At 40.3% G+C, this 27,259-nt stretch overlaps 1 protein-coding gene across 1 annotated transcript; it reads left to right on the forward strand.

The window, feature by feature from the left end:
- The first annotated feature begins 18,429 nt into the window (after positions 1 to 18,429).
- LOC106609508 (extensin) lies at positions 18,430 to 26,497 on the forward strand. Its single transcript, XM_014208400.2, has 3 exons — positions 18,430 to 18,853; positions 20,091 to 20,220; positions 20,615 to 26,497. The coding sequence occupies exons 1-3, from the start codon at positions 18,582 to 18,584 to the stop codon at positions 21,524 to 21,526; spliced, it is 1,314 nt and encodes a 437-aa protein (XP_014063875.1). The 5' UTR covers positions 18,430 to 18,581; the 3' UTR covers positions 21,527 to 26,497.
- The last annotated feature ends 762 nt before the right edge of the window (positions 26,498 to 27,259 follow it).

The following is a 27,259-nucleotide window of genomic DNA, read 5'->3' on the forward strand; positions in this document are numbered from 1 at the left end:
CCACCCACTTGTGAGCCAGGCCCAGCCAATCAGAATGAGTTTTTCCCCACAAAAGGGTTTTATTACAGACAGAAATACACCTCGGTTTCATCATCTGTCCAGGTGGCTGGTCTCAGACGATCCCACAGGTGAAGAAGCCGGATGTGGAGGTCCTGGGCTGGTTTGGTTACATGTGGTCTGTGGTTGTGAGGCCAGTTGGACGTAATGCCAAATTCTCTAAAATGACTTTGGTCGAGAAATTAGCATTACATTCTCTGGCAAAAGCTCTGTTGGACATTCCCGCTTCCTCAAAACTTGAGACATCTGTGACGTGTTGTGTGACAAAACTGCACATTTTAGAGTAGCCTTTTATTTCCCCCAGCACAAGGTGCACCTTGTGCTGGGGGCATGCTGTTTAATTAGCTTCTTGACATACCACACCTGTCAGGTGGATGGATTATATTGGTAAAGGAGAAATGCTCACTAACAGGGATGTGAACAAATTTGTGCACAAAATCTGAGAGAAATAAGCTTTTGTGTGTATGGAAAATGTCAGGGATCTTTTATTTCAGCTCATGAAACATGGGACCAACACTTTACATGTTGTGTTTCTATTTGTGTTCAGTATACATATCAGTCATTAACAGAATGACCTTCAGTGCATGTCTGTGGTGCTGTGTGTGCCAGTGCGAGTGAGCCGTTGCTCGAGGAGAGAGAGCGCAACATTTCAGCAGCAGGTGTATAAAATAATAACAGACAGACTAACTAGATCAACAATTCAAAACATAACTTGTAGCAGTTATCTTGCGAGTTAACTATAGCTAACTATGCATAAGTTTCATTGTTCCTTTCCACCGGCACTGTAGAGCTTAAACAAATCTGCACTATTGGAAAGCTGGGATTCCCAAATTAAAATGAATTTCCCTCTATTAAACGGTAGCCATGTAATTGCAACAACGTAAAAAATATTCTAAGAATAGCCTGATTGGCAAATAATTTGCAGTGCATAGATCTCCCTCAAAACATTAATATTTGAGCCTTATATACACTGCTCAAAAAATAAAGGGAACACTTAAACAACACAATGTAACTCCAAGTCAATCACACTTCTGTGAAATCAAACTGTCCACTTCGGAAGCAACACTGATTGACAATAAATTTCACATGCTGTTGTGCAAATGGAATAGACAACAGGTGGAAATTATAGGCAATTAGCAAGACACCCCCAATAAAGGAGTGGTTCTGCAGGTGGTGACCACAGACCACTTCTCAGTTCCTATGCTTCCTGGCTGATGTTTTGGTCACTTTTGAATGCTGGCGGTGCTTTCACTCTAGTGGTAGCATGAGACGGAGTCTACAACCCACACAAGTGGCTCAGGTAGTGCAGCTCATCCAGGATGGCACAACAATGCGAGCTGTGGCAAGAAGGTTTGCTGTGTCTGTCAGCGTAGTGTCCAGAGCATGGAGGCGCTACCAGGAGACAGGCCAGTACTTCAGGAGACGTGGAGGAGGCCGTAGGAGGGCAACAACCTAGCAGCAGGACCGCTACCTCCGCCTTTGTGCAAGGAGGAGCAGGAGAAGCACTGCCAGAGCCCTGCAAAATGACCTCCAGCAGGCCACAAATGTGCATGTGTCTGCTCAAACGGTCAGAAACAGACTCCATGAGGGTGGTATGAGGGCCCGACGTCCACAGGTGGGGGTTGTGCTTACAGCCCAACACCGTGCAGGACGTTTGGCATTTGCCAGAGAACACCAAGATTGGCAAATTCGCCACTGGCGCCCTGTGCTCTTCACAGATGAAAGCAGGTTCACACTGAGCATGTGACAGACGTGACAGTCTGGAGACGCCGTGGAGAACGTTCTGCTGCCTGCAACATCCTCCAGCATGACCGGTTTGGCGGTGGGTCAGTCATGGTGTGGGGTGGCATTTCTTTGGGGGGCCGCACAGCCCTCCATGTGCTCGCCAGAGGTAGCCTGACTGCCATTAGGTACCGAGATGAGATCCTCAGACCCCTTGTGAGACCATATGCTGGTGCGGTTGGCCCTGGGTTCCTCCTAATGCAAGACAATGCTAGACCTCATGTGGCTGGAGTGTGTCATCAGTTCCTGCAAGAGGAAGGCATTGATGCTATGGACTGGCCCGCCCGTTCCCCAGACCTGAATCCAATTGAGCACATCTGGGACATCATGTCTCACTCCATCCACCAACGCCACGTTGCACCACAGACTGTCCAGGAGTTGGCGGATGCTTTAGTCCAGGTCTGGGAGGAGATCCCTCAGAAGACCATCCGCCACCTCATCAGGAGCATGCCCAGGCGTTGTAGGGAGGTCATACAGGCACGTGGAGGCCACACACACTACTGAGCCTCATTTTGACTTGTTTTAAGGACATTACATCAAAGTTGGATCAGCCTGTAGTGTGGTTTTCCACTTTAATTTTGAGTGTGACTCCAAATCCAGACCTCCATGGGTTGATAAATTGGATTTCCATTGATTATTTTTGTGTGATTTTGTTGTCAGCACATTCAACTATGTAAAGAAAAAAGTATTTAATAAGATTATTTCTTTCATTCAGATCTAGGATGTGTTGTTTAAGTGTTCCCTTTATTTTTTTGAGCAGTATATAAATATGTATAGTTAGATACCTTGCTTTTTAGGTAGCCAACCTTATCCATTTGATCCCTGATTCATTGAATGAGGGAATAATTTTATAAAGACAAAAGTATAAAAAAATGTGGGAGGGGGGGACCCCCGCGCCACCCCTGCCGACCCCTTGCCCCACAGTTTGGGAACCACTGGTATAATGGACAGACTCGGAAAAAGACAGGTCCTGCACTTAAGGCATAAGGCTATGGGAAGCAGCTTTCCCTAAGTAAATTGAAGTAAATTGTCAAAATGATATAGCGTACTCCTGTCTATACAGAATTTAAAAAATCATTCAAAATAGGCTACTAAAGCATGATTTGGCCACAGAGGATCATTACCTGCCCCTAGCCTTAAAAATAAATTGTGGATTGTTTTAAATCGCTCCAAATAACAAATAAATTATTTTTGAGTTGTGACTGTCAGTGAAAGGTAGAGGCCTAGCCAGGCATATTGCAATATTTCAAAATTAAATTGTGAGAAAACATATGGAAAGCAAATGGCTATTGCTGTAAAGAGAAGACAATGAAAATACTCTAATCTGTCTTTTAGTTGAGATTCTGCTAATGTCTCCATATCAAGTGCAGTATTGCATGAAATGTGTTTTTCCAATGCAAAGAAAGAGGAAACGTATCAGATATAGCCTATAGCGCAGGCCTCTACACTATATGCAGTCAGCCATGGTATTTCTTTGGGAACAGTGATTGAGTTGTTATTAGCAGGGGAGCAACTTTCACTGGGAATGGGAGTCACACGTCCCCACATTCTGAAATTAGATATTTTGCCCCCCCAGTTTTAGCATTGGAATGTGACACAAACAAGGCCACGGTGTGCTTTAGGACCATGCAGACGCCTCCGAGCGGCCGGGTAGGCTGTTTGGAGTGTTTATCCAAATGGGTTTAGGACCACACAGACACCACAGAGTGGGCTGACAGGCTGTGTGAAGGCAAAGCTTCTGGAAGGCTGGCTGGACTAGCACGGGAGAGTTGAGCATAGTTCAGTGTACACACTGTGCTCTTTCACTGAGTTGTAAAAGGAACAGAAATTGGTTACTCTTTAGTTGACTGATGTAGCTGGCAAGATAACTGCTGTTTAACTTAACATTAAAAAAAAACGAAACTAGTGTTTATTTGCAGCGCTGAGATGACATGTAACGTTAGCTAATGTTTCAACCCCTCTCGACTGAGGTGAATGAATAAGCTACGCTAGTGAGTAGCTACCACAGTTCAGCTCTAGCCTCTAGTTATCTGTCAGATGGTAATAATAGCCACCTCATATCGCTATCTAACGGCAGTTGTTTGTATAGACATGTTTTGTAGCCTTGTCACGTTTCAGAAGTAAATGAACTTGGCAAGCTTTCGCCAGTTGATGTACCTTTTAGAGAGACAACTGGCCAGAAGTTGGTTTACATTAGCTATTATTTTTGCCTCAAACAAACTAGTCCTTAATCAAAAGATGAAACCATCGGCCAAACGATTGAAGATTGCACTAAAAATACGTCAGAAAATCAATGTAACGCCATTGATCTGTCAGTTTCCCTAGCTAATTCACCACTTTTCACACTGACACAGTAATAAACAGCCTTAACTTTACAGGCTTCACTGTCATGGTGCACAGTAGAGGTCTGCACAGGACTGATTTCTTCATCCCGCTCCCACCCGCACATATTGCCCTATAGGTAATATAAAATGCCAGAAATAACTTAATAAATAGGTTAAATGACCAGAAATTCTCACATGGCCCTTACTTACATTACTGGGCTATATCAGCCAATATAATAGATGTAGTTTGAAGAGAGCAGAGTTGGAGAGACTTGCACTTTCACTTGAGATATTTTTATAGCCTACATTTTTAGGAGTGGGAAGAGTTTCAAACTGAGAAATATGGGTGATCAATATTTAGACCAATTTCTAGACAATGTAGTAAACTATAGCCTAATCATAGGCCTATTCAGGAAGTACCTTTCCTTGGGAAGATAACTGTCCCGTGCTTCTTGGTCCATGTATACATAAGCTATAGCCTACTCTATTTAATTGAGACCACACGTGCACCTGATCTCGCAGGTATGGCTACTGAACTGGAGGCAGCAAGAATGATGACAGCGACACTTGCTACGCTTTGCATAGGCCTATAATACATGGGTAATCCATACTCTTTCAAAATGAAAAGGCGCAATGCACACTCACCATAGTAGCCTGACCTAAGTGCGCATTTTGCCTTTTCGATCAAGATCACATTTTTTGATTGCACTTCCGACTCATGTTGGCTGAGCACCCTCCACTTCTTTTCATTATCAATATTCATTTACAGACACTGTAGTAAACTACAGTCTAATCATATTTAACTTAGTTTCATATTCAAATTAACTGCCACGTGATTCTCTGCCCATGTAGGCAGCTTAACTCTATTTCAATGAGACCACACGTACTAGGCGCACTTGAACACTCACGCCCAACTAGGAGAGGTAGGCTACTGAAGTTGAAGCAGCGAATTCTGAGTGTGTGAATAATGTGAAAGATATGTGCTTTTAATACAATACAGTAGGTAGGCTAACGCAGAAAGAGGATGTTGGGGTAGGTTCCTTCTTCCTTGTCAATCATTTGCTAATTGGTATAATCAGCAATCAAGTAAATCAATCAAAAACCTTTATTCATGCAATTGCCGACAGAAGTTGACAACGGAAACATAGCACGCATGTTTCCGAGTAAGTTCTGCAAAATAGGAAAGGGTCCAAGTTGCTTTATTACGCTTGCAGTCAACCCCTAGTGATGTAACTGCCCACATCAACACCCTTTACTCATGAGACACACAGCTATACAAACAATAGTTCCAGTGTTATCTAAAGGCTCAGCAGTAATTGTCCACTCCCCAAGTTGATTTATAGTGGTATGTCTGACTAGTCTCTTATCTCTTTCACTCCCCTGCAGGATTCTGTGTCTATGAATCTCTTTTAGCCTTGAGGCGCTTTCTCACAGACATCCTGTTTTGACTGCAATAACTCACACATCTCTCAGACCATTTCTTATAAGAAGCAGAGACTAGAAAATAACTGTGGGACAATATTAAACATTATAATATATATATATATATATATATATATATATATATATATATATAGCTAATCTGTAGTTCAGGATCCTATAAATGTAGTGGGGGAGGGGTCTTATTGCCCTTCCCCTTCTATTAATACAACATAAGCATAATCAATTATTATAATACATCAATCATTTTGTACAGCCCCTATCATGACCCCAAGGTGAACCCCATCAAGGACCCTTTCAAAATAATCTGCAGGACAACAAAAATATTTTCATCCCAAAGTTGTCTATCTGACCGCCCACTCCCGCCTGCAGTTTGAAAAATACAGACTGCGGGTACAACAGGCAACCCGCATGAATGCAGCCCTCTAGTGCACAACACTATGCACATCATGTCTTAACAGGATCAGATGGTGACAGGGGTCCCAGAAGGGTAAGACAGCCAGGGAAGACCAGTCTATGGAGCTCAGGTGAATCTTGCAGTATATTCAGTGACTGACACAAAGTTGCATCTTGAATTGCTGGGTAGATCTACAGTAGCTACAGGACAGCAGCTTAAGTTTAAAGCTACGATCTGGGAATAATGGTAATTTCAATTATTGAACTATTGATTCTATTCTTGGATAATATAATGTATAAATGTAAACAAAGGTAATTCTTTGTCCTGCCTCATTTTAGGAGGATCAGATGGTGACAGGGGTGTCAGCAGGGTCAGGCAGCCATGGAAGACCAGTCTGTGACGAAGGTAAGGTGAATTTTTGCAGATTCAAGACTTTATACTCTCTATCCAGCAAACACTGGACAAGCCAGATGCTATTTTAAGGCAGTCTGACAAACCTCCAAAGTTGATTTCCAAACTGTATCAAGGGTTGATAGAGGCTTTTCCCGATGACACAAAACATGTAAAACTAAAACGTGGGGGAGACGCTATTGATGATGATGAATGGATACAGATAAACTCTGCAAAAAAATAAATCTCCTCTCACTATTCAACTGCGTTTATTTTCAGCAACCTTAACGTGTAAATATTTGTATGAACATAACAAGATTCAACTGAGACATAAACTGAACAAGTTCCACAGACATGTGACTACCAAAAATGGAATAATGTGTCCCTAAACAAAGGGGGGGGGGGTCAAAATCAAAATTAACAGTCAGTATCTGTGTGGTCACCAGCTGAATTAAGTACTGTAGTGCATCTCCTCCTCATGGACTGCACCAGATTTGCCAGTTATTTCTGTGAGATGTTACCCCACTCTTCCACCAAGGCACCTGCAAGTTCCCAGACATTTCTGGGGGGAATGGCCCTAGCCCTCACACTACGATCCAATAGATCCCAGATGTGCTCAATGGGATTGAGATCCGGGCTCTTCGCTGGCCATAGCAGAACGCTGACCTTCCTGTCTTGCAGGAAATCCCGCACAGAACGAGCAGTATGGCTGGTGGCATTGTCATGCTGGAGGGTCATGTCAGGATGAGCCTGCAGGAAGGGTACCACATGAGGGAGGAGGATGTCTTCCCTGTAACGCACAGCGTTGAGATTGCCTGCAATGACAACAAGCTCAGTCCGATGATGCTGTGACACACCGCCCAGACCATGACAGACCCTCTACCTTCAAATCGATCCCGGTCCAGAGTACAGGACTCAGTATAACGCTCATTCCTTCAACAATAAACGCGAATCCGACTATCACCCCTGGTGAGACGAAACCGCGACTCATCAGTGAAGAGCACTTTTTGCCAGTCCTGTCTGGTCCAGCGACGGTGGGTTTGTGCCCATAGGCGACATTGTTGCCGGTGATGTCTGGTGAGGACCTGCCTTACAACAGGCCTACAAGCCCTCAGTCCAGCCTCTCTCAGCCTATTGCGGACAGTCTGAGCACTGATGGAGGGATTGTGCGTTCCTGGTGTAACTCGGGCAGTTGTTGTTGCCATCCTGTACCTGTCCCGCAGGTGTGATGTTTGGATGTACCAATTCTGTGCAGGTGTTACACGTGGTCTGCCACTGCGAGGACGATCAGCTGTCCATCCTGTCCCCCTGTAGCGCTGTCATAGGCGTCTCACAGTACAGACATTGCAATTTATTGCCCTGGCCACATCTGCAGTCCTCATGCCTCTTTGCAGCATGCCTAAGGCACGTTCACGCAGATGAGCAATGACCCTGGGCATCTTTCTTTTGGTGTTTTTCAGAGTCAGTAGAAAGGCCTCTTTAGTGTCCTTAAGTTTTCATAACTGTGACCTTCATTGCCTACCGTCTGTAAGCAGTTAGTGTCTTAACGACCGTTCCACAGTGCATGTTCATTAATAGTTTATGGTTCATTGAACAAGCATGGGAAACCATGTTTAAACCCTTTACAATGAAGATCTGTGGAGTTATTTTGAATTTTATGAATTATCTTTGAGAGACAGGGTCCTGAAAAAGGGGCGTTTCTTTTTGCTGAGTTTATGTTGGAATGCCCAGTCATGTTCATATAATCTCAGACATAAATAACTGCAGTTTAAGACCATCCATAGAATGTACTATATGCCAGTGAAACTGAATATCATGCACTCAGAAATTGTATTATTCTGCTGGAGGTGTAAAGCACAAAATGGGACATATTTGCATATGTTGTGGTCTTATGAAGGCTGGCTGAATTGTGGCAAAGAGTATGTTCTTTTATCTCAGCATGTCTACAGATTCTACTTCTCCCTGTTTTTGTTTGCTTGGAAATGTTGATACTGGAGACATGTGCAAGCAGAATAAAGGCTGAGCTCAGGTAAATGAACAGAGCTGGATCAACATAGAATTAACCATTAGACATGTAAAAACAGAACGTAAGAGGAAAATGTATGCCTGTGCTGTTATAGGCCTGAGGGAAGTCATTACCTGGTCCAGTGACTAGCATTGAGACATGCAATTGCATTATGTATGTAGGCCTGAGGGAAGTCATTGCCTGGTCCTGTGACTGGCTTTAGGGCGTGTAGTTGTTTTGTATATGTATCTCTGTGCCATTACAGGCTTGGGGAGAGCCATTGTGTAGTCCTATGAGTATCATTGGACAGACACCTGCATTATGTGTGTCTTATTTTTTGTATCGTTGCTATGGATACGCCACCAATAGAATCTGTAAACAAGCAAGAATTGAGACAGAACGATAATGGTGGCGAGAGGCCAAGGGGTGTTAATCATCTACATACAGGGGAGTGACCATGTGTGTTATCTGAAGGTGGAAACCTATAAGGCCTGAGGTCTGTGGCAAGAGAATTTAGTTGTTCCATGGAATTGCTCGACTTTGTTACTTTTTGTAATAAAGTCTATTTGAATTCACAAGCTCCGGTATCTGAGAAATATTTGATTCAATATTTCCACGACATTAGCAAACATGTTTATTTTTTTATTTACAATATGTAGAATCTATGAGAATAGAAAGGTTCAGAGCTTTTGTGAAACATCACAGCACAATTGAAAAATATACATCAAATAGAAATCAAAACTGGAGGGTGTTCAGAGATACATGGGAGGGGTTGAGTGGAGGTGAAGGATGGGACTAAAAACAAACAAAATATAACTATTGTAAAATATACTGTGTCCGTAAAATGTATATATTAGGTATAAGCTGGACGTGGACGCCTAATAAGTGTGCGGTAAGGACACACGTCATTTCATCCTCGATTTGCATGTTCTGTTAAGATGAATTGCCATAATTTAAATGTGATTCTGATCACTCTGTCATTCTGATCACCATTGGTGGAAGCCCTAATCAAGTTGCGCACCAGTAGTGGTCAGTGCCATTTAAGACGAGGGAGAACCATTTTTTTTTTTCATGTTCATGGCCTTATTTCTATTGCAGCATATTGGATGACTGTCATTCATATTCCATTCACCCAGTTCAATGTAACATCGATAGGTTTAGGCTACTACATGATACTCAAATTTTCCCTTTACTATACCCATCATGAGGTTGCTACAACTCAGCCTATGAATGAAAGTTTACAACGTAGGTGCACACAGGTCGAGATAAAATCTTGAGGTGACAGATAGTGACACTTGGACAAACAATGGCACATTCAATACCGCCTTGCACACTCTTGCCTGCCTCTAGCTGATCTAGAGTGTAATCGTTAGTCCAACAGTTGCAAACGAGAGTTTCTATTGGACAAATTCAGATATATTCGTCCCCGTTTCGTTCCATTTGCTTCCATTTAAGAAATGTTTTTCAACAGAATGTGCGAATGAATACACCCCTGATTACACGTAAACACAGTTTACTTTCATAGCAGTCACATTGTATTCCTTCTCGCATCTACGTGCTCTCCTCCTCTCACCTTTTCCCTTCGCTTGTGGACTAAAAACACTTTCCAAACCATATCATAACCACTACACAGCCTACATCGTTGTCACCATATTAGCTAAAGTAACGTACTAATCAACATAGCTAATAGAACTAACGTGTTAGTAAACCTGCCTCAATCATGCAGTACAGTGTATTGTCAGTAAGCAGTTTAGCAGTTACACCGGTGGGCCCCGGTGTCAATAAATTAGTAAAACCAAAAGCTTACCTTGACTTGGAAGAGTTCCAGTGTTGTGTTGGATAGTTATAGCCAGCTAGCTAACATTGCATCCCTCTGTTTGAGCCAGGTGTTTGAGTAGGCTAAACTAGCTAGCTGCATTTGCTAGCTTAGTAAGTGAGAATTAAAAAAATATATATAGCGCTCTCCCTCTCTTTGCTTCACCTTCATTTTTGAAGAAATGAATTTGCTCAAAACTGTTCAACTATTGTATTGTCAAGCCTGCTCCCGCTCTCCCTCCGCTCTCCCTCGCGCCAGGCTGCCCCTCATTATGCACACCTGTCACCATCATTACGCGCATCGATGCTCACTGGACTCAAATGGACTCCTTCACTTTGTTGATTGCCCCATCTATATCTGTCTGTTCCTCCGTTGGTTCCCCGTGTCAGAATTATTGTTGTTTACGTTTCCCCTGTCCAGACGCTGTCCGTGTTCTGTTTCATGTCCGTGTTTCATTAAATGTTCACTCCCTGTGCCTGCTTCTCATCTCCAGCGTCTGTCCTTACGTTTCTCTCTCTTTGAGTCAAATACTCAACACATGTTATGCACTGCAGTGCTAGCTAGTTGTAGCGTATGCCTTCAGTACTCTGATCCTTTGATTGGGTGGACAACATGTCAGTCCATGCTGCAAGAGCTCTGATAGGTTGGAGGACGTCCTCCAGAAGTTGTCATAATTACTGTGTAAGTCTATGGAAGGGGGTGATAATTATGAGCCTCCTAGGTTTTGTATTGAAGTCGATGTACCCAATGGAGGACTGAAGCTAGCTTTCCTCTGACTACACCATGGTGCTATCCTACAGAGTGATGTTGAGGGTACTGTAGACCTTCATTGTAAAACAGTGCATTTTAATACATTATTTGGTGACGTGAATATATTTAGTATAGTTTTATCTGAAAACCAGTGGACAGCCAGTGAAAAATGCACTCTTGCAACAGCTGCACAGTGCTTATCCCAGCCTATGGAAGAAAAGTGGGGCTTTTATTGCGCAATATAGTTCATGCTGATAAAAAAATTGACACATGTTCAAACTTGCACACTTTTGATAGACTTAAAGGGGCAATCTGTAGTTGATACATCCATTTTTGGACTTATAAATTATATATCATTATTCATTGATTCTTGAAGAATATAACTTAGAAATAAATGCCTCATGAGGTTAGTTCAAATCAAATCAAACTTTTGTCACGTGCCAAATACAACATGTGTAGACCTTACCGTGAAATGCCTACTTACAGTAAAAGGCCTTAACCAACAGTGCAGTTCAACTGTCACAATCCAAAATATAAGCTTGTTTTTCTTCAATGTTTGTAAACATTGTAAATGTAAACAAACACTCTATAGCCTCATAACATGGTTAAAACAATAATTTTGATATCATGGATGGTCAGTCCATGCATCCATAGATCTGTCTATTAATCTGAGAGTGGTTACATTTCTCCAGGCCCATCCCTCAGCTTTTTCCCTTTAAACAGCTGCATATTATCAAGATATCAAAGAGCCACCAACAAAAAGTTAAACAATAGGCCTATAGCAAATGCAGCATATGGCATTCCTTTTTCACATGTAAATAGCACTTTTCAGTAGTGCTCAAAGCATGCCATTCCATGAGCGCAGCATTTTTTTCTCAACTCAAATTAATGAGCAGAATCAGTCCTCCATGACAACAAAATCATAAACAACAGAGTAGGGCTGGCTAATAAGTCCGTAGTTTTGGGGTTATGCTCAGGTAAAACAATTTGGCTAATCTATACTTCCATATTTCCAAGTCCTATTCTTGAAGACCAAGGGGTATAACATTTATTGGAATGACTGGAATTCTGATAGACTTTGGTTTTTAATGTAAAGATATAATTTAATCATATTATATGTAGTAGAAAGTGATGGGTTAGAAGAAGCCTACATAACCAACCCATAAAGTAAAATTTAACATCCATATATGGCCAACTATGTCAACTTTAACATTGATTTATCCTGCAATAGATGTGGTTCAATTGATAACATACATTTTTGCCTCTTACGGGAAAGTAGTCTAAAAGTAACAATGTAATCATACATTACTGAGTTTGGGAAATTCAAAAGTTACGTTACTAATTACAATTTTGGACAGGTAACTGTAACGGATTGCATTTAGAAAGTAACATACCCAACCTTGTATAATAAAATAAAGTAAACATTACGTTCAAACCGTTTTCTTGGGTGCCAGTGGCACCTAATGTTAGTGGCCGGTATGATAAGAGAAGAGACGAGGTGAGATGTGTGGATAAATTAGCGAGATGGAACTCTCGATTGGTGATTTTGTGTTTCTTGCACGGACGACGAAGGGTGTTTCTTCTCATACCAGCCACCAGGTGACGTTTGCTACGGAAATAAAATAATTATAATTAGTTCACTATCTGTTGCCTTCAGAGCTCAGGGAGTGTTTACATGTAGGTCTAGTTTAAGGTTTGTAACACATGGAGTAATAGAGATCGTCTCTTACAATCAAGAATTGATTTGTGGGTGATAACCTCTAGTCTTGTGCCCAACACTGTAGAGGTGAAAATACTGCCTGCAGTCCTGACGGATCATAAAGTCATATGGTTGACTGTAAGAATATGCAGTAATGATGGTAAGAAATACTCTGGTGGTTACTGGAAACTAAATAACTCATTGTTATTGCATGATGATTTAAAAAATGTGATTAAGAATCTAATTTCTGTTTACTGGAGTTTAGCTACATCTAATGCAGAATATGGGAAATATTGGGAACTGCTGAAATTTAAAATCCGCTCAGCCTGTATTACTTATGGAAAACGGCTTGCTTTAAGAAGGAGATGTGAGGTAGCTGAACTCTCTAAGACAATTGCCGATATCACAGATATTGAGCATCTTGATCTTAATGAGAAAGCTAAATTGAATGATTTACAGAATCAACTAGATACATTGTATGAGGAAAAGGCTAGAGGAGCTTTCATAAGATCTAGAAAACAATGGCTTGAAAAAGGAGAAAAGAACAGTAGATACTTTTTTAATTTGGAGAAGAGGAGAGGGGAACTCAACACACTTCGGAAACTTAAAATTAATGGGGTTACCACTGAGGATAGAGAGTTGATATCAGAATTTACCACTAAATTTTATGAGAATCTTTAATCCTTAGATAACAATTTGAGTGACTCTAAGGATCTCCTTGATTCTATAGAGAATGTTAATTCGATTAGTGAAGAACTCAATCAGTCTTGTTGCCAAGATTTATCCATTATGGACATCCAGTACGGGGTTGCTCAGTTAAAAAAGAACAAATCTCCAGGTTGTGATGGATTAACCTCTGAATTTTACAAAACCTTCTTTGAAGAAATAGCACCTTTTTTACTTGAAACCTTTAAGGAGGCTATAAAGAAGGGAGAACTACCTGCCTCTCTGAAGCAAGGGGTTATTACTCTTATACCTAAACCACACAAGGATCTCCTAAGTATTGATAATTGGCGTCCAATCACACTCCTAAATAACGACTACAAAATTATAGCCTTAATCTTTGCAAAAAGGTTAAAGTCTTGCTTAAATGATCTGATTGATGAATGTCAATCAGGGTTTATGAAAGGGCGCCATATATCTAATAATCTGAGGCTGATATTAGACTTGGTTGAGTATCGTGATCTATTAGATGACTTCCCTGTTATCCTATTTCTGGATTTTCAGAAAGCATTTGATACAGTAAGTCACAATTTTATCTTTGATTGTCTTAAGCATTTGAAATTTGGTCGTTTCTTTGTTGATGCTATTAGAACTCTGTATAATGGTGGCAATAGCTGTATCAAACTCTGTCATGGAACATCCTCAAGATTTAACATTTACAAAGGAATACGACAAGGTTGTCCAATTTCACCTTTTTTATTTTTGTTAGTTTCTCAAATGTTATGCTCATTAGTTCATAAAAGTCCATTTGAAGGCATTACATTCCAGTCCAGAGAGATCAAGATATCCCAACTGGCGGATGACACCTCACTTTTTTTGAAAAATGTATCTCAAGCTAGATTAGCATTGGATATCGTGAAGCAGTTCTCCAAAATCTCAGGCTTGACTTTAAATCTTTCCAAATGTGAGTTGTTTGTTGTGAAAGGAGCTGTCAACCCAGCAGATTGTAACATCTCTGAAAAAGATACTGTAACCTACCTCGGTGTAAAGATCACCAAAAATCTTAAGGCTATGAATGATCTTAATTTGAACCCTGTAACTGAATCTGTCAAAAAAAAATTATCCTCATGGTTAGGGAGGGATTTAAGTCTTCAAGGAAGGGTGCTTTTATCCAAAGCTGAGGGGCTATCTCGTGCATCCTATCTTTTTTCATCTATTGACATTCCCAAATCCACTTGCTGTACCTTAGATAGGCTTTTGTACAACTTCATATGGAAAAACAAGCCACATAAGATAAAAAGAGATGTTATCACCAACAGGGTTTGTGATGGCGGTCTAAATGTCTTAGATTTCACTCTCTTCAATCAGATTTCAAAGGTCAACTGGATTAAAAGGTACATAAAAAATCCTCATAGCTTGTAGGAATATTATACCTCATTTTGTTTTTCAGAAGTTCGGCGGGCTTAATTTTTTACTACAATGTCCATATATTGTGGGTAAAATTCCTGTGAAACTGGCGGTTTTTCACAAGCAGGCTTTAATGTGCTGGGCTTTGTTGTATAAACACAACTTTTCACCTCATAAATGTTTTATTTGGAACAATGGGTCAATATTACATAGAAATAAGATGTTATTTAACCATAAATGGTTCTCGAAAAACATTGTTCTTGTCAGCCAATTGGTTAATAACAGTGGGAATCTATTTACACAGAGAGAATTTATGGAAATATACAACTTTGAGGTTTCAAGCAAGGAATATGACACTGTTATTAAAGCTATACCTAGTGGGATAAAATCTTTACTTCAGAATAATGCATATTTTGGAATATCTCCGATTGTAAGCGATATTCAGGTGAATGGCATTGGTCTACTAGATACGAAATTCAACAATCGTTTAATAAGGGATATTTTCTACAGGAAGTCTATTCCCTCTGCGATATTTTGTTGGGCTTCATCGTTTGATGTAAACTGGCGCCGTGCTTGGCTCACTCCACACAGATTTATGGTGACCAATAAAGTAAAGGAGATCTCATTTAAGATAATCCATAGATGCTATCCGTGTAATAGCTTGATTTCTAAATATATATTTGACGTTACCAGTGAATGCAGTTTTTGTGAACTAGAAACTGAATCTATTGAACACTTATTCTGTAATTGTTTATATAGTGAAGTGTTTTGGACTGATGTAAAACTATATCTTAGCCGCAAATTGCATACAACCATTGATATTACTAAGTTTGACATATTATTTTACTACACTGATTCCACAATTGAACGTGAGTATGTCATAAATCTCTTTATTTTATTAGGAAAATCTTTTATCCATAAATCAAAATTTATGAAGAAAAAGCCCCTTTTCTTAATTTTTTTATCTGATTTGGAACAGTACGTAGAATCTTTAAAACGTATACAAAACAATATGTCAAAAAAATGTATTCGATATATGTCTGTATTTGATTTGATATAATAGTTTTTTTTATTTTTCTCTAATTTCTTTGGATTCCCTCTGGCTGTTATGTTATGTTATGTTTATGTTTTGCATGTTACTGTTATTTACAGCAAGTTAAATAAAGATTTGTGCAAACTTAAAAACTTGTATCGTCAGATGTTGGTACCTATGTGAAGCTAGCCACAATAAGGATCAGCCACAATAGTGACATTTTGTAGTTCGCCTTCAAGAAGGAAAGTCCCTAATTGAAAGTGATGCAAATGCATACAAATAGTGCAGTCAAAGCATATTTTCATTAGAGAATGCTAAATTCAATCTGTTGAAATCGCACTGTGGATGTATTAGACTTCAGAATTGCATTTGGGGGCATACTTATATTTCACTGTACAGCCTATGGTTTGTGTATCAATGAAATTGGTTACCGGTCTACTCAGTGCCACCCACAGAACTAAACTGTGAAGAGTTTACACACATATTAGTGCCATAGCTCTTATTGTGGGACTTTGACTGTAGTAAATCATCAATACACATAGTAGGATGTCTGGTAAGCTTTATGTGGCTCATTTCACAGTGGTTTCAGAGTCTTGCAATATGAGCTATCACGCTAATATTTGTGTAATCTCATCGCAATTGTGTTTTGTGGGTGTCACTGAGTAGACTGATACCCCATTTCATTGAGCCACAATCCATAGGCTGTACAATGTAATATAAGTACAGTACCGGTCAAAGGTTTCGACACACCTACTAATTGAAGGGGTTCTTTAAATGTATCATTGTAGAATAATAGTGAAGACATCAAAACTATGGAATAACAGATATGGAATCATGTAGTGTTAAATATATTTTAGATTCTTCAAAGTAGCCACCCTTTGCCTTGATGACAGCCTTGCACAGTCTTGGCATTCTCTCAACCAGCTTCACCTGGAATGCTTTTCCAACAGTCTTGAAGGTTTTCCACATATGCTGAGCACTTGTTGGCTGCTTTTCCTTCACTCTGCAGTCCAACTCATCCCAAACTATCTCAATTGGGTTGAGGTCGGGTGGTTGTGGAAGCCAGATCATCTGATGCAGCACTCCATCACTCTCCTTCTTGGTCAGATAGCCCTTACACAGCCTGGAGGTGTGTTGGGTAATTGTTCTGTTGAAAAACAAATGATAGTCCCACTAAGCGCAAAACAGATGGGATGGCGTATCGCTTTAGACTGCTGTGGTAGCCATGCTGGTTACGTGTGCCGAGAATTCTAAATACATCACTGACAATGTCACCAGCAAAGCACCCCCACACCATCACACCTCCTCCTCCATGCTTCACGGTGGGAACCACACATGCAGAGATCATCCGTTCACCTACTCTGCGTCTCACAAAGACACGGCCGTTGGAACCAAACATCTCAAATTTGGACTCATCAGACCAAAGGACAGATTTGGTCTAATGGTCAATGGTCTAATGTCCATTGCTCATTTTTCTTGTCCCAAGCAAGTCTCTTCTTATTGGTGTCCTTTAGTAGTGGTTTCTGTGCAGCAATTTGACCATGAAGGCCTGATTCACGCAGTCTCCTCTGAACAGTTTATGTTGTGTGTGTTACTTGAACTCTGTGAAGCATTTATTTGGGCTGCAGTTTCTGAGGCTGGTAACTCTAATGAACTTATCCTCTGTAGCAGAGGTAACTGGGTCTTCCTTTCCTGTGGCGGTCTTCATGAGAGCCAGTTTCATCATAGCGCTTGATGGTTTTCGCGACTGCACTTGAAGAATCTTTTTAAGTTCTTGAAATGTTCCGCATTAACTGACCTTCATGTCTTAAAGTAATGATGGACTGTCGTTTCTCTTTGCTTATTTGAGCTGTTCTTGGCATAATATGGGCTTGGTCTTTTACCAAATAGGGCTATCTTCTGTATACAACCTACCTTTTCACAACACAACTGTTTGGCTCAATGAAGAAGGAAAGAAATTCCACAAATTAACTTTTAACAAGGCACACCTGTTAATTGAAACACATTCCAGGTGACTACCTCATGAAGGCGATTGAGAGAATGCCAAGAGTGTGCAAAGCTGTCATCAAGGTAAAGTGCGGCTACTTTTTTGGTTACTACATGCTTCCATATGCGTTATTTCATAGTTTTGATGTCTTCACTATTATTCTACAATGTAGAAAATAGTCAAAATAAAGAAAAACCCTTGAATTAGTAGGTGTGTCCAAGCTTTTGACTGGTACTGTATGTAATAACACACAATAGGCTGACTGCGGAGGTCATTTCTCACAGTCAAAGTCCCACAATAACAACTACAAGACTAATATTTGTGGAAATTCTTTACATTTGTGTTCTGTGGGTGACACTGAGTAGACTGATACACCATTTCATTGAACCACAATCCATAGGTAAGGCTGTACAGTGAAATATAAGTATGCCACAAATTATTTGTGAGTTTAATACATCCACAGTGCTGTTTCAACAGATTTTTTGCCAACTAGCTAATTATTGTCTTTTGTTGAATTTATATAACAACATTCCAAACTTGTTTAGCATTATCTAGTCCAAATATGACACGATTCCACAATTTGCAACCTTTTGCAACCTTTATCATTTTCAATGAGGAACTTTTATTTTGAAGGCGACCCGCAAATTCCACTAATGTGGCTAATCCTTATTGTGGCTAGCTTCACATAGGTAGAAGGGTGTTATCGCAGTGACCTGTTCTGAATACAGAGGAAAGTTCTACTTCAGTTTTGTCAGTATTTGCGGTCAATATGTGCAGTCATGCATTTGAACCGATTTGAACAGTCAATGCAGAAGATCTACGGTGACGGACATGGATACAACAGCTCTCATCTATAAGGTCCTCTGTGCCCATAATGGGTATTTTGAGATGGAAGAAATGCGTGCCAACATTAGCACGACAGAAGATGACCTGGAGAGTGTTTTAGGGAATCAGGATATGTTTACCAGTGCTGTCTTTGAGGGAAACAAACTAATAGTTGCCAAGACGAAGATGAGGTTATGCAGAGACAAGGAATGTAATGGCTGCAGCAATTTACATCTGTGTGTATTCTACCTTTATGGAACGTGTCGATTCAATGAGGGGTAAACCTTGTTATTCCTTTGGTCAAAATTCCTTGTCAGACTCCATAATATGCTGTATTTTAATCCATATTGTTGGGATGTCACGTATTAATTGCCTTGTTTTGAAATGTTCTATAGAAAAAATGGTGTTGTATTATGCAACATGTAGGCTAACTTAAATGGCAAGTTGTGAACAGTTGGTAGTAGTGGCAGTAGTCCGTTTAATATTGTTTGTAGATTTTCTTTCTATATAATGTGGTTCTAAATATTAAGATTTAGAGGTCGCAGTATGTATTTTGGAAACTGTAAAACGTTATTGAAATGTCATTAAGACAAACAAAATGGTGTCATGTTACACGGCCATAAAAGCTGGGGCCATTTCCCTTTTTCATTTGATATTATATGCTTTCGCCTACATTTTCCCGTTAGTATTATCAATCTCAAAATGCTGATTTAAAAAAAAGGGCAGTAGGCCTATTAGGAAACTATTGCTCTCTTTTGATAAGGACTCCATGAAAGTGCTAGCCACTGCCCTCATTCAATGCCATTTTGACTATGCTAGTACTTCCTGGTTTCAGGGCTTATCTACATTTATGAAGGGGATGCTCCAGATAGCCCAGAATAAACTGATCAGGGTAGTATTGAAGGTGAGTCTACGTACTCACATATGCAGGAGCTGCTTTCAGGAACTAAACTGCCTGTTGAGGCTAGGGTGTCCCAGATTAGACTAGGTTTGGTTTACAGGAGTATTTATGGTCCTCTACCCAGATATCTAAGTGATTACTTTCCTCGTGTTAGGGATGCACACAATCACAGCACCAGATCAGGTGTTGCTGATGTGTGCTTATACAAGTTCAGGAGTAATGCTGGGAAAGGTACTTTCTTGTATACTGGAGCCTCAGAATGGAATGAGTTGCCTCTGCCCATAAAAACAACATCCTCTCTGGGCAGCTTTAAACATTTAAGTAAAAATATATTTGATGTCTTCTGTGCCCATATGAATAACCCCTATGATGTAACTGCAATGATGAGATAGATGTTCTTCTTCTCTGTTTTTGTTTTATTATTTCACTGCCATACTGTGTTTAACTGTGTTCGATCTTGTCTCAAGGACCACAATGGAAATAAGTCCCAGACTGTATTGTGTGTTATCCTCAATGATCTTGCTCATGTGCATGTATGGCTTTTTCAAGTTTTATGTGTGCTTGTTTTTTTTAAATGGTCCAATTAATAAACTAAACTAAACTTTGATTTTCAGATGTCGTTTCTCTCATGAGCTGACGTCAGAATACAACATCAGAGTCCTGAGAGAGCATCATCTGGAGGAATTTGACAAGCGGGAGCTGTGTACGTTACTGCTGCAGAATGACAACACCCTCTTACCCCAAGTAAGCTCGTATTTTCAGGCTCCTTGCAACTTATTGGAAGCAATTTAAAAGCACACACACAAACATACTTTCAGAAGATAAATTATGTTTTATTTTTACTTGGAATAAAAAAATAAACATTTGTAAGTAAAATGGGTTCATACGAGAATTTATTAATGCATCATAAATGCATGACAAAACATATTTTTGAGCTGGACATGGGATGGGTTGGTAACCACCAGGCAACAAACAGTAGTGTTTTCTTTACTTCATTCTCTTGAGTCTTGTTCATCTTTACATCATAATACTGTATATCCTCTAAATTGAGCATGTAGATATCCAGAGTAAAGAAACTTAATTTCCATTTAATACATTTGATGTGCACTTACTAGGAGTGGTCTGTGTTTGTCTCCAGGTTTGCTTCACATACAACAAAGGTAGTGGAGAGTATGGCTACTGTCCTGACAAGGAGAGCTGCAGAAGACTCCACGTCTGTGAGCGCTACATCAGAGGAACCTGTGCTGCAGAGGTGGACTGTGACAGGTCTCACGACTTCTACGAACCCCACCCGCTCAACACCCTGCAGCAGAGGGGAGTACCTAATGAACTGGTGGCATCCATGTTGTCCACCTACCGCAACATCCAGGCCATTCAGTATGAGGAAGGCTCTAGACCTGTATGTCATCCTCCTCCACCACCACCTCCCCCACAAACATATCTCCCGGCCCCCAATGTTGTCCAAAGAGAGACCCACTACATCCACTTGCAGCCAATCACCACTGTAATGCTCTGCAACTTCAAGTTAAAATCACGTCCCTTTGTCCAGACCAAACCCAAGAGCCATACTAAGCCATCCTCATCAGCTTCACACCAATCAAAACCCTATAAACCACCTACACCAGCTCCACACAAATCAAAATCCTCTCAACCGACTCCACACCAATCGAAATCCACTAAACCAGATTCACCAGCTCCACAGCAATCAAAATCCTCTAAACCGCCTCCACTAGCTCCACACCAATCAAAATCCTCTAAACCGCCTCCACCAGCTCCACACCAATCAAAATCCTCTAAACCGCCTCCACCAACTCCACAGCAATCAAAATCCTCTAAACCGCCTCCACCAGCTCCACACCAATCAAAATCCTCTAAACCGCCTCCACCAACTCCACAGCAATCAAAATCCTCTAAACCGCCGCCACCAGCTCCACACCAATCAAAATCCTCTAAACCGCCGCCACCAGCTCCACAAAAATCAAAATCCTCTAAACCAGCTTCACATCAACCAAAAACAACCAAAGCTCCTCCATCAGCCAGGCGAAGATGAATTTTTGCAGAAACCAGAAATCATACAGTACCAGTCAAAAGTTTGGACACACCTACTCATTTCAGGGTTTTTCTTTATTTTTTACTATTTCCTACATTGTTGAATAATAGTGAAGACATCAACTTTGAAATAACACATATGGAATCATGTACTAACCAAAAAAGTGTTAAGCAAATCAAAATGTATTTATTATTTGAGATTCTTCAAAGTAGCCGCCCTTTGCCTTGATGACAGCTTTGCACACTCTTGGCATCCATCTCCATCCAGTCCATGCTCCTACAGAGTCACTCAGGCCCCGCAATTTACAGTAGTTTTTATTTTTTACCTTGACCTTCTGAAATTATTTAGTGATTAATCTATCAATAAAATATATAAAATGCATATAAAACAAGCCTCATTGTTTAAGTGCAACTTGCTATTTAGGATCTTAATTTGATCACAGCAGCAAATGCAAACTTGTAATGTAGTAGGCTTCTAAAGTTTGTAATTTCCACTTTAAAATGTCAGACTTGCCCTAACAAAAATGTTGTCAACCCCTACAAAATGTAATAATAATCCACAATTCCTGTTGCTTCAGGATTGTTTTCCTGCAGTGAGAAACTGGTCAAATTAAGATCCTACATCTGTATCATACTGACAAGATATACAGTACGTACATGGTTCAGGATTTGAACCCTTGGAGGTAGGAGAAAACTGAGACTGTTTGACAGGAGCATTATCTCTCTGCGCCACACCAAAGCTTTGCTTGTTAGAATTTCATGTTATCTTGATAGTTACACGTGCTTCCTAGACTATATCAGAAGAGAGCAGCCTTGGCTGGATTTTAACTCACAACATTTGCGCTTCTAATATGTCTTTATCAACTTTCTAATATAGAAATTAAGTGTTTATTGTGCAAAATCTTTATGTTTCGTGACTGACATACTGGAAGTCTCAAGGCTATACCCTGACAGAATTTCAAAAGAAACAAAGAGAAAAGTATTCTTTCTCTACAGTGCAGTGACCATTCCTCTCTGCCACCATAGCAGTTGAAATGGAGGTCATACATTTGGACACCACACTTTTTATATACAGTACAAATAGTATATGAAGTCAAACGCATATCACCTGATCAGGGGTTGCTGGGCACAAAGGATCACCTGACGAAGAGGATTAACGTGTGAGTCCTACTGTACAGATGTAGGATCTTAATTTGAGCCAGTTTTCTACAGCAGGAAAATAATCCTGCAGCAATAGGAAATGTGAATTATTATGTGGATTATAATTATGGACATTTTTGTAGGGTTTGATACATTTTTCGTTAGTGCAAATCAAGTTTGAATTTTCAAATTGGAAATTAAAAAGTTTATAAGCGTTTTATTAACTCAAATACTCTACAAGTTTGCATTTCTTGCCAACGTGGTCTCAGAGCATTTCATATTATTCTGTACGTAAATCCAAGACACTCCATTTAGGATATGTTATGTTTCATATGGTATGTATTCATTTTGTGGATGTCCATCATCCATTTCGTGTGATATGTTACGAATGACAATTCATATGATATGTTACGAACTGCAATTCGTACAATATGTTACAAATTGTAATACATACAATTTGTTATGAATTGCAATTCATACAATACGTTACACATTTTCCAAATATAATATATGTTACAAATTTGCAAACATATGATATGTTACGAATTCCAATTTGTTGTGGCTAAGGTTAGCTAGGTTGCTAGCGCTAACGTTAGCTAGCTGGGTTACATTAGTTAGGGTTAAGGTTAGGAGTTAGGTTAAAGGATTAGGGTTAGGGGAAAGGTTAGCTAACATGCTATGAAGTTACAAAGTAGCAAAACATTTGTATGTAGTTGCTAAAACTCTAAAGTTGTCCGTGATGAGATTCAAACACACAACTTTTGGGTTGCTAGACATTTGCGTTATACACCCATCCATCCATTCACCCGGACCAACCACCCTCCTTTCGATTTTGCCTTAATGTAACTTCTATCTTATGTTACATTTGGTATGGTTACATATCATACTAATTTCAGTGTCCTGGATTTACATTTACTATGTTACGTCTAGTCTATTAGACCAATTCTCAGCAACAAAAGAGTGATCAAATGAAGACGTCCTAAAATGGTAAATGTGAAGTAGTACAGTAGGGCTCACACACGTGCTCCAACACATACCTTTATTGGTAAACAAACAGTCAACTTCATTAATATTTCCACTGTATTCAACCTTAACAGCAACGATTCCAAATGCGTAATGGCCAACGAACAATGCTTGCTGAAAGCAAGGCCATTCTTGCACTCTTACATACTCTTATTAGGTGTGCTTGCTGAAATAAAAATCTTACTTGCCTTCCTCTGCCATCTGTAGTGCCAAAACCGTAAAAGCTACCAACACCAAAACAACTTTAAAACGTGCATGCTGACTGTCTTAATTTTGCTTGAAAACAACTTTTGGATGCTACTTATACTTTCCACACTACAACCATATTTGCATGAATTACAATGTGTTTCAATGGCCATTGGATTGAATTGGGAAAATTGTAGTCGATACTAGTTTTCAACCGTTTAACATAGAAATACCATTCAAACTTTAAAACGTGCAGACCGGTCTGGAATAGTTTGCTTGTGTACAGCTTTTTGATACCATTTATACTTTTTTAACTATAACCGTTTAAAATCTGCATAAACGCTCCAAAGGCTTAAATGTGAAGTATTTGGATTAGCCACTGCTCTTGAATCCTTGAAGATGCAAACACCAAACCAACATTGACATATACAGACTGACTCAACTTAGATTGTTGATGCTTTTTGTACTTTTTGAAATATAACCATATAAATTAGCATAAAACCTCCATAGACTTCAATGGTCAAATTTGGATTTGCCAATGTTCTTGAACCATTTAACTTTGATCACTTGTGGGGTTAATATGACCCACAATTCAGTGAAAACTGTAGTCACGTGTCAAAGTCCGGTGGCCGCGAAGTGTCCAACTTAATCAACATGGCTGCATTTTCGCCATTTGTGAGCTTGACAATAGCTTGCTAAAAAATATATATATATGACATTGATTTTAGCGTTGGCAAATAGGAATGATGCTCAAATTGGCTTAGTCTCATTGTGAGGAGCCTATAAAAAGTAGCTAGCTTCATATACATATTGTTGGGAATTCTGAAATGTATTGGAATAAATTACATAACTATAAAACTAGCTAGCCAGCTATGGGTAACTGATGAAGATGGCATGTCTGTCGAAACGTTGGATATTAGGTTATTAAATTATTGCATTTGAGATCCTAGAGTGTGCGGCTCTCCTTTTAATGTTTTAACTGTAGCTAGCTACCTGACAGGAGTGCTAGGTAGCTACGTTAGCTTGCTAGGTGCATTAGTAGCTTTAGGTTGGTTGTTTTTATGCTCAACTTCTCTCCCTACTTTGATACTATTTTATACTTTTCAACAATAAGCATTTCAAATTTGCATTAAAACTCCATAGATTAGAATAGTACGCTTATAATTTCAGATGAGCGGGGCCTCCTGAGTGGCACAATGGTCTAAGGCACTGCATCGTAGTGCTAGAGGCGTCACTACAGATCCGGGTTTGATCCCGGGCTGTGTCGCAGCTGGCCGCGACCAGGAGACCCATGAGGCGGCGCACATTTGGCCCTGCGTCGTCCGGATTAGGGGACGGTTTGGCTGGCTGGGATGTCCTTGTCCCATCACGCTCTAGCGACTCCTTGTGGTGGCCGGGCTCATGCACGCTGAGTTCGTTGCCAGCTGTACTGTGTTTCCTCTGACACATTGGTGCAGCTGGCTTCTGTGTTAAGCGAGCACGTGTCAAGAAGCAGTGATGCTTAGCGGGGTCGTGTTTCGGAGGACGCATGGCTCTCGGCCATGGCCTCTCCCGAGTCCGTACGGGAGTTGCAGCGATGGGACAAGACTGTAACTACCAACTGGGGAGAAAAAGGAATAAAAAGTACTATAAAATAAGACAGAATTTCAGATGAGCAGACTGACCCAACATAGATTGCTTCAATAAAGCGTTATGGTACTATTTAGTGCTAATATTACAACTATTGCAGTAAACTACTACTACTACTACTACCACCACCACTAGTGTTGCAGTCGCTACTAATACTACCAATACTACTAGCGCACTATAACCCACTATAATAACTCCGCACCTACAAATCACCCCAAAATAGATCACTATAACTAACCCATAGCCTATTGTCATGAATGAGCCTGGTCATTGTGACCTGATGACTCCTCCATCCCCAACCGGACTGTTAATACTGAAACAAAGAAGCAGAAAAAGAGGAACTAACAGCAAGCTGCTGAAGAGGCATGGAGGAAGTGGCGGGTGCAGGTAGACTACAGATGTTCCACTGCTGGATGGCGGAAGTTGATCTTATATAGCGTCACCCTTGTCGAACTCAAGCCCTGGGTTAGAGCCATAATTGGGGAGAACGGGCTGGTGGCAATGGCTGGAGCGGAATTGGTGGAATGTTATAAAATACATCAAACTCATGGTTTCCATGTGTTTGATGCCATTCCATTAGTTCGGTTCTGTCGATTATTATGAGCCGCTCAGCAGCCTCCTGTGGTTAGAGCTGGTGGAGCTGCCGAATGGCACGTGGGCGTTGAATTAGATGTCACCGTGGATCATCGTCACATGTGAAGAAGACAATGTGTTACCTAACTGTGTTTAGACATCACGTGTAAAGGAGACAACGTCTTTTATGCCTGTAATTAAGAGAGGCATGGGCAAAATGTATAAATAGCAATGTAAGAGATAGGGAAAGGACAGATGCTAGGGCAGACAGAGCAGAAGCAGATTGATTTGTCAGAAGCTTGAAGATTTTGGTTAAGCACAGAGCTTAGCCCTTTCCCGCAGTCGAATTACCTAGTGGCTTAATGAATCGAATGTTCATATTTTTCATAATTAATAAACATTTTAAAATGCTTGACGAAAATCTGGTGTTTCTATGTCTATGTTTCTACAGTGTTGTTTCAGTCTTCTGGGCTCTGCCCTACCTGCCCTAAATGACGGGTCACCACTGGGAAGGAGTAAGCTAACATCTGTGGGCAAGCAGGGATAGACCAAGATGGGTGACCTGGTTGTTTTGAGTGGAGCTTAGCGTTCTCTTTTTGAATACAACTAGTTGTCAGAAGACCCCTCACGAGAAATACATTTATACCATGGGATAATCCAGGCCTACAACGATTAGTGAGAGTTGACCCACCCTGTGTGGTCAGTTGAAGATCCACAGGCAATAATTGCCCACGTGGGAATGAACCCAGTAGGGATGTTTTGGAGACAGCCCATACTAGTCACCTCGGCACTATGAAAACGTTATTACTACCATTACTACTATTTTATAAATGTTTTATTTAACCTTTATTTAACTACCGTAATTTCCGGACTATAAGCCGCAACTTTTTTCCCACGCTTTGAACCTCGCGGCTTAAACAATGACGCGGCTAATATATGGATTTTTCCCGCTTTCAATTTTTTTGGAAAGGAGAGGACTTCAGTGGTTTCAGTGCACAGGAGGAGGAAGATAGTGACCAATTACTTTCTTGGTAGGCTACTGTTTACTGCATTTTTTTTAAAAATTGTTACAAGCCGTGTTTCGTTAAAGCCTGTGTAAAGTTCATTTGTTTCAATGTACCGGTAGGCACCTGCGGCTTATAGACATGTGCGGCTTATTTATGTTCAAAATAATACTTTTTTT

This window comes from Salmo salar, chromosome ssa07 (assembly GCF_905237065.1).
Source record: "Salmo salar chromosome ssa07, Ssal_v3.1, whole genome shotgun sequence".
In the NCBI taxonomy this organism is placed as follows: domain Eukaryota; kingdom Metazoa; phylum Chordata; class Actinopteri; order Salmoniformes; family Salmonidae; genus Salmo; species Salmo salar.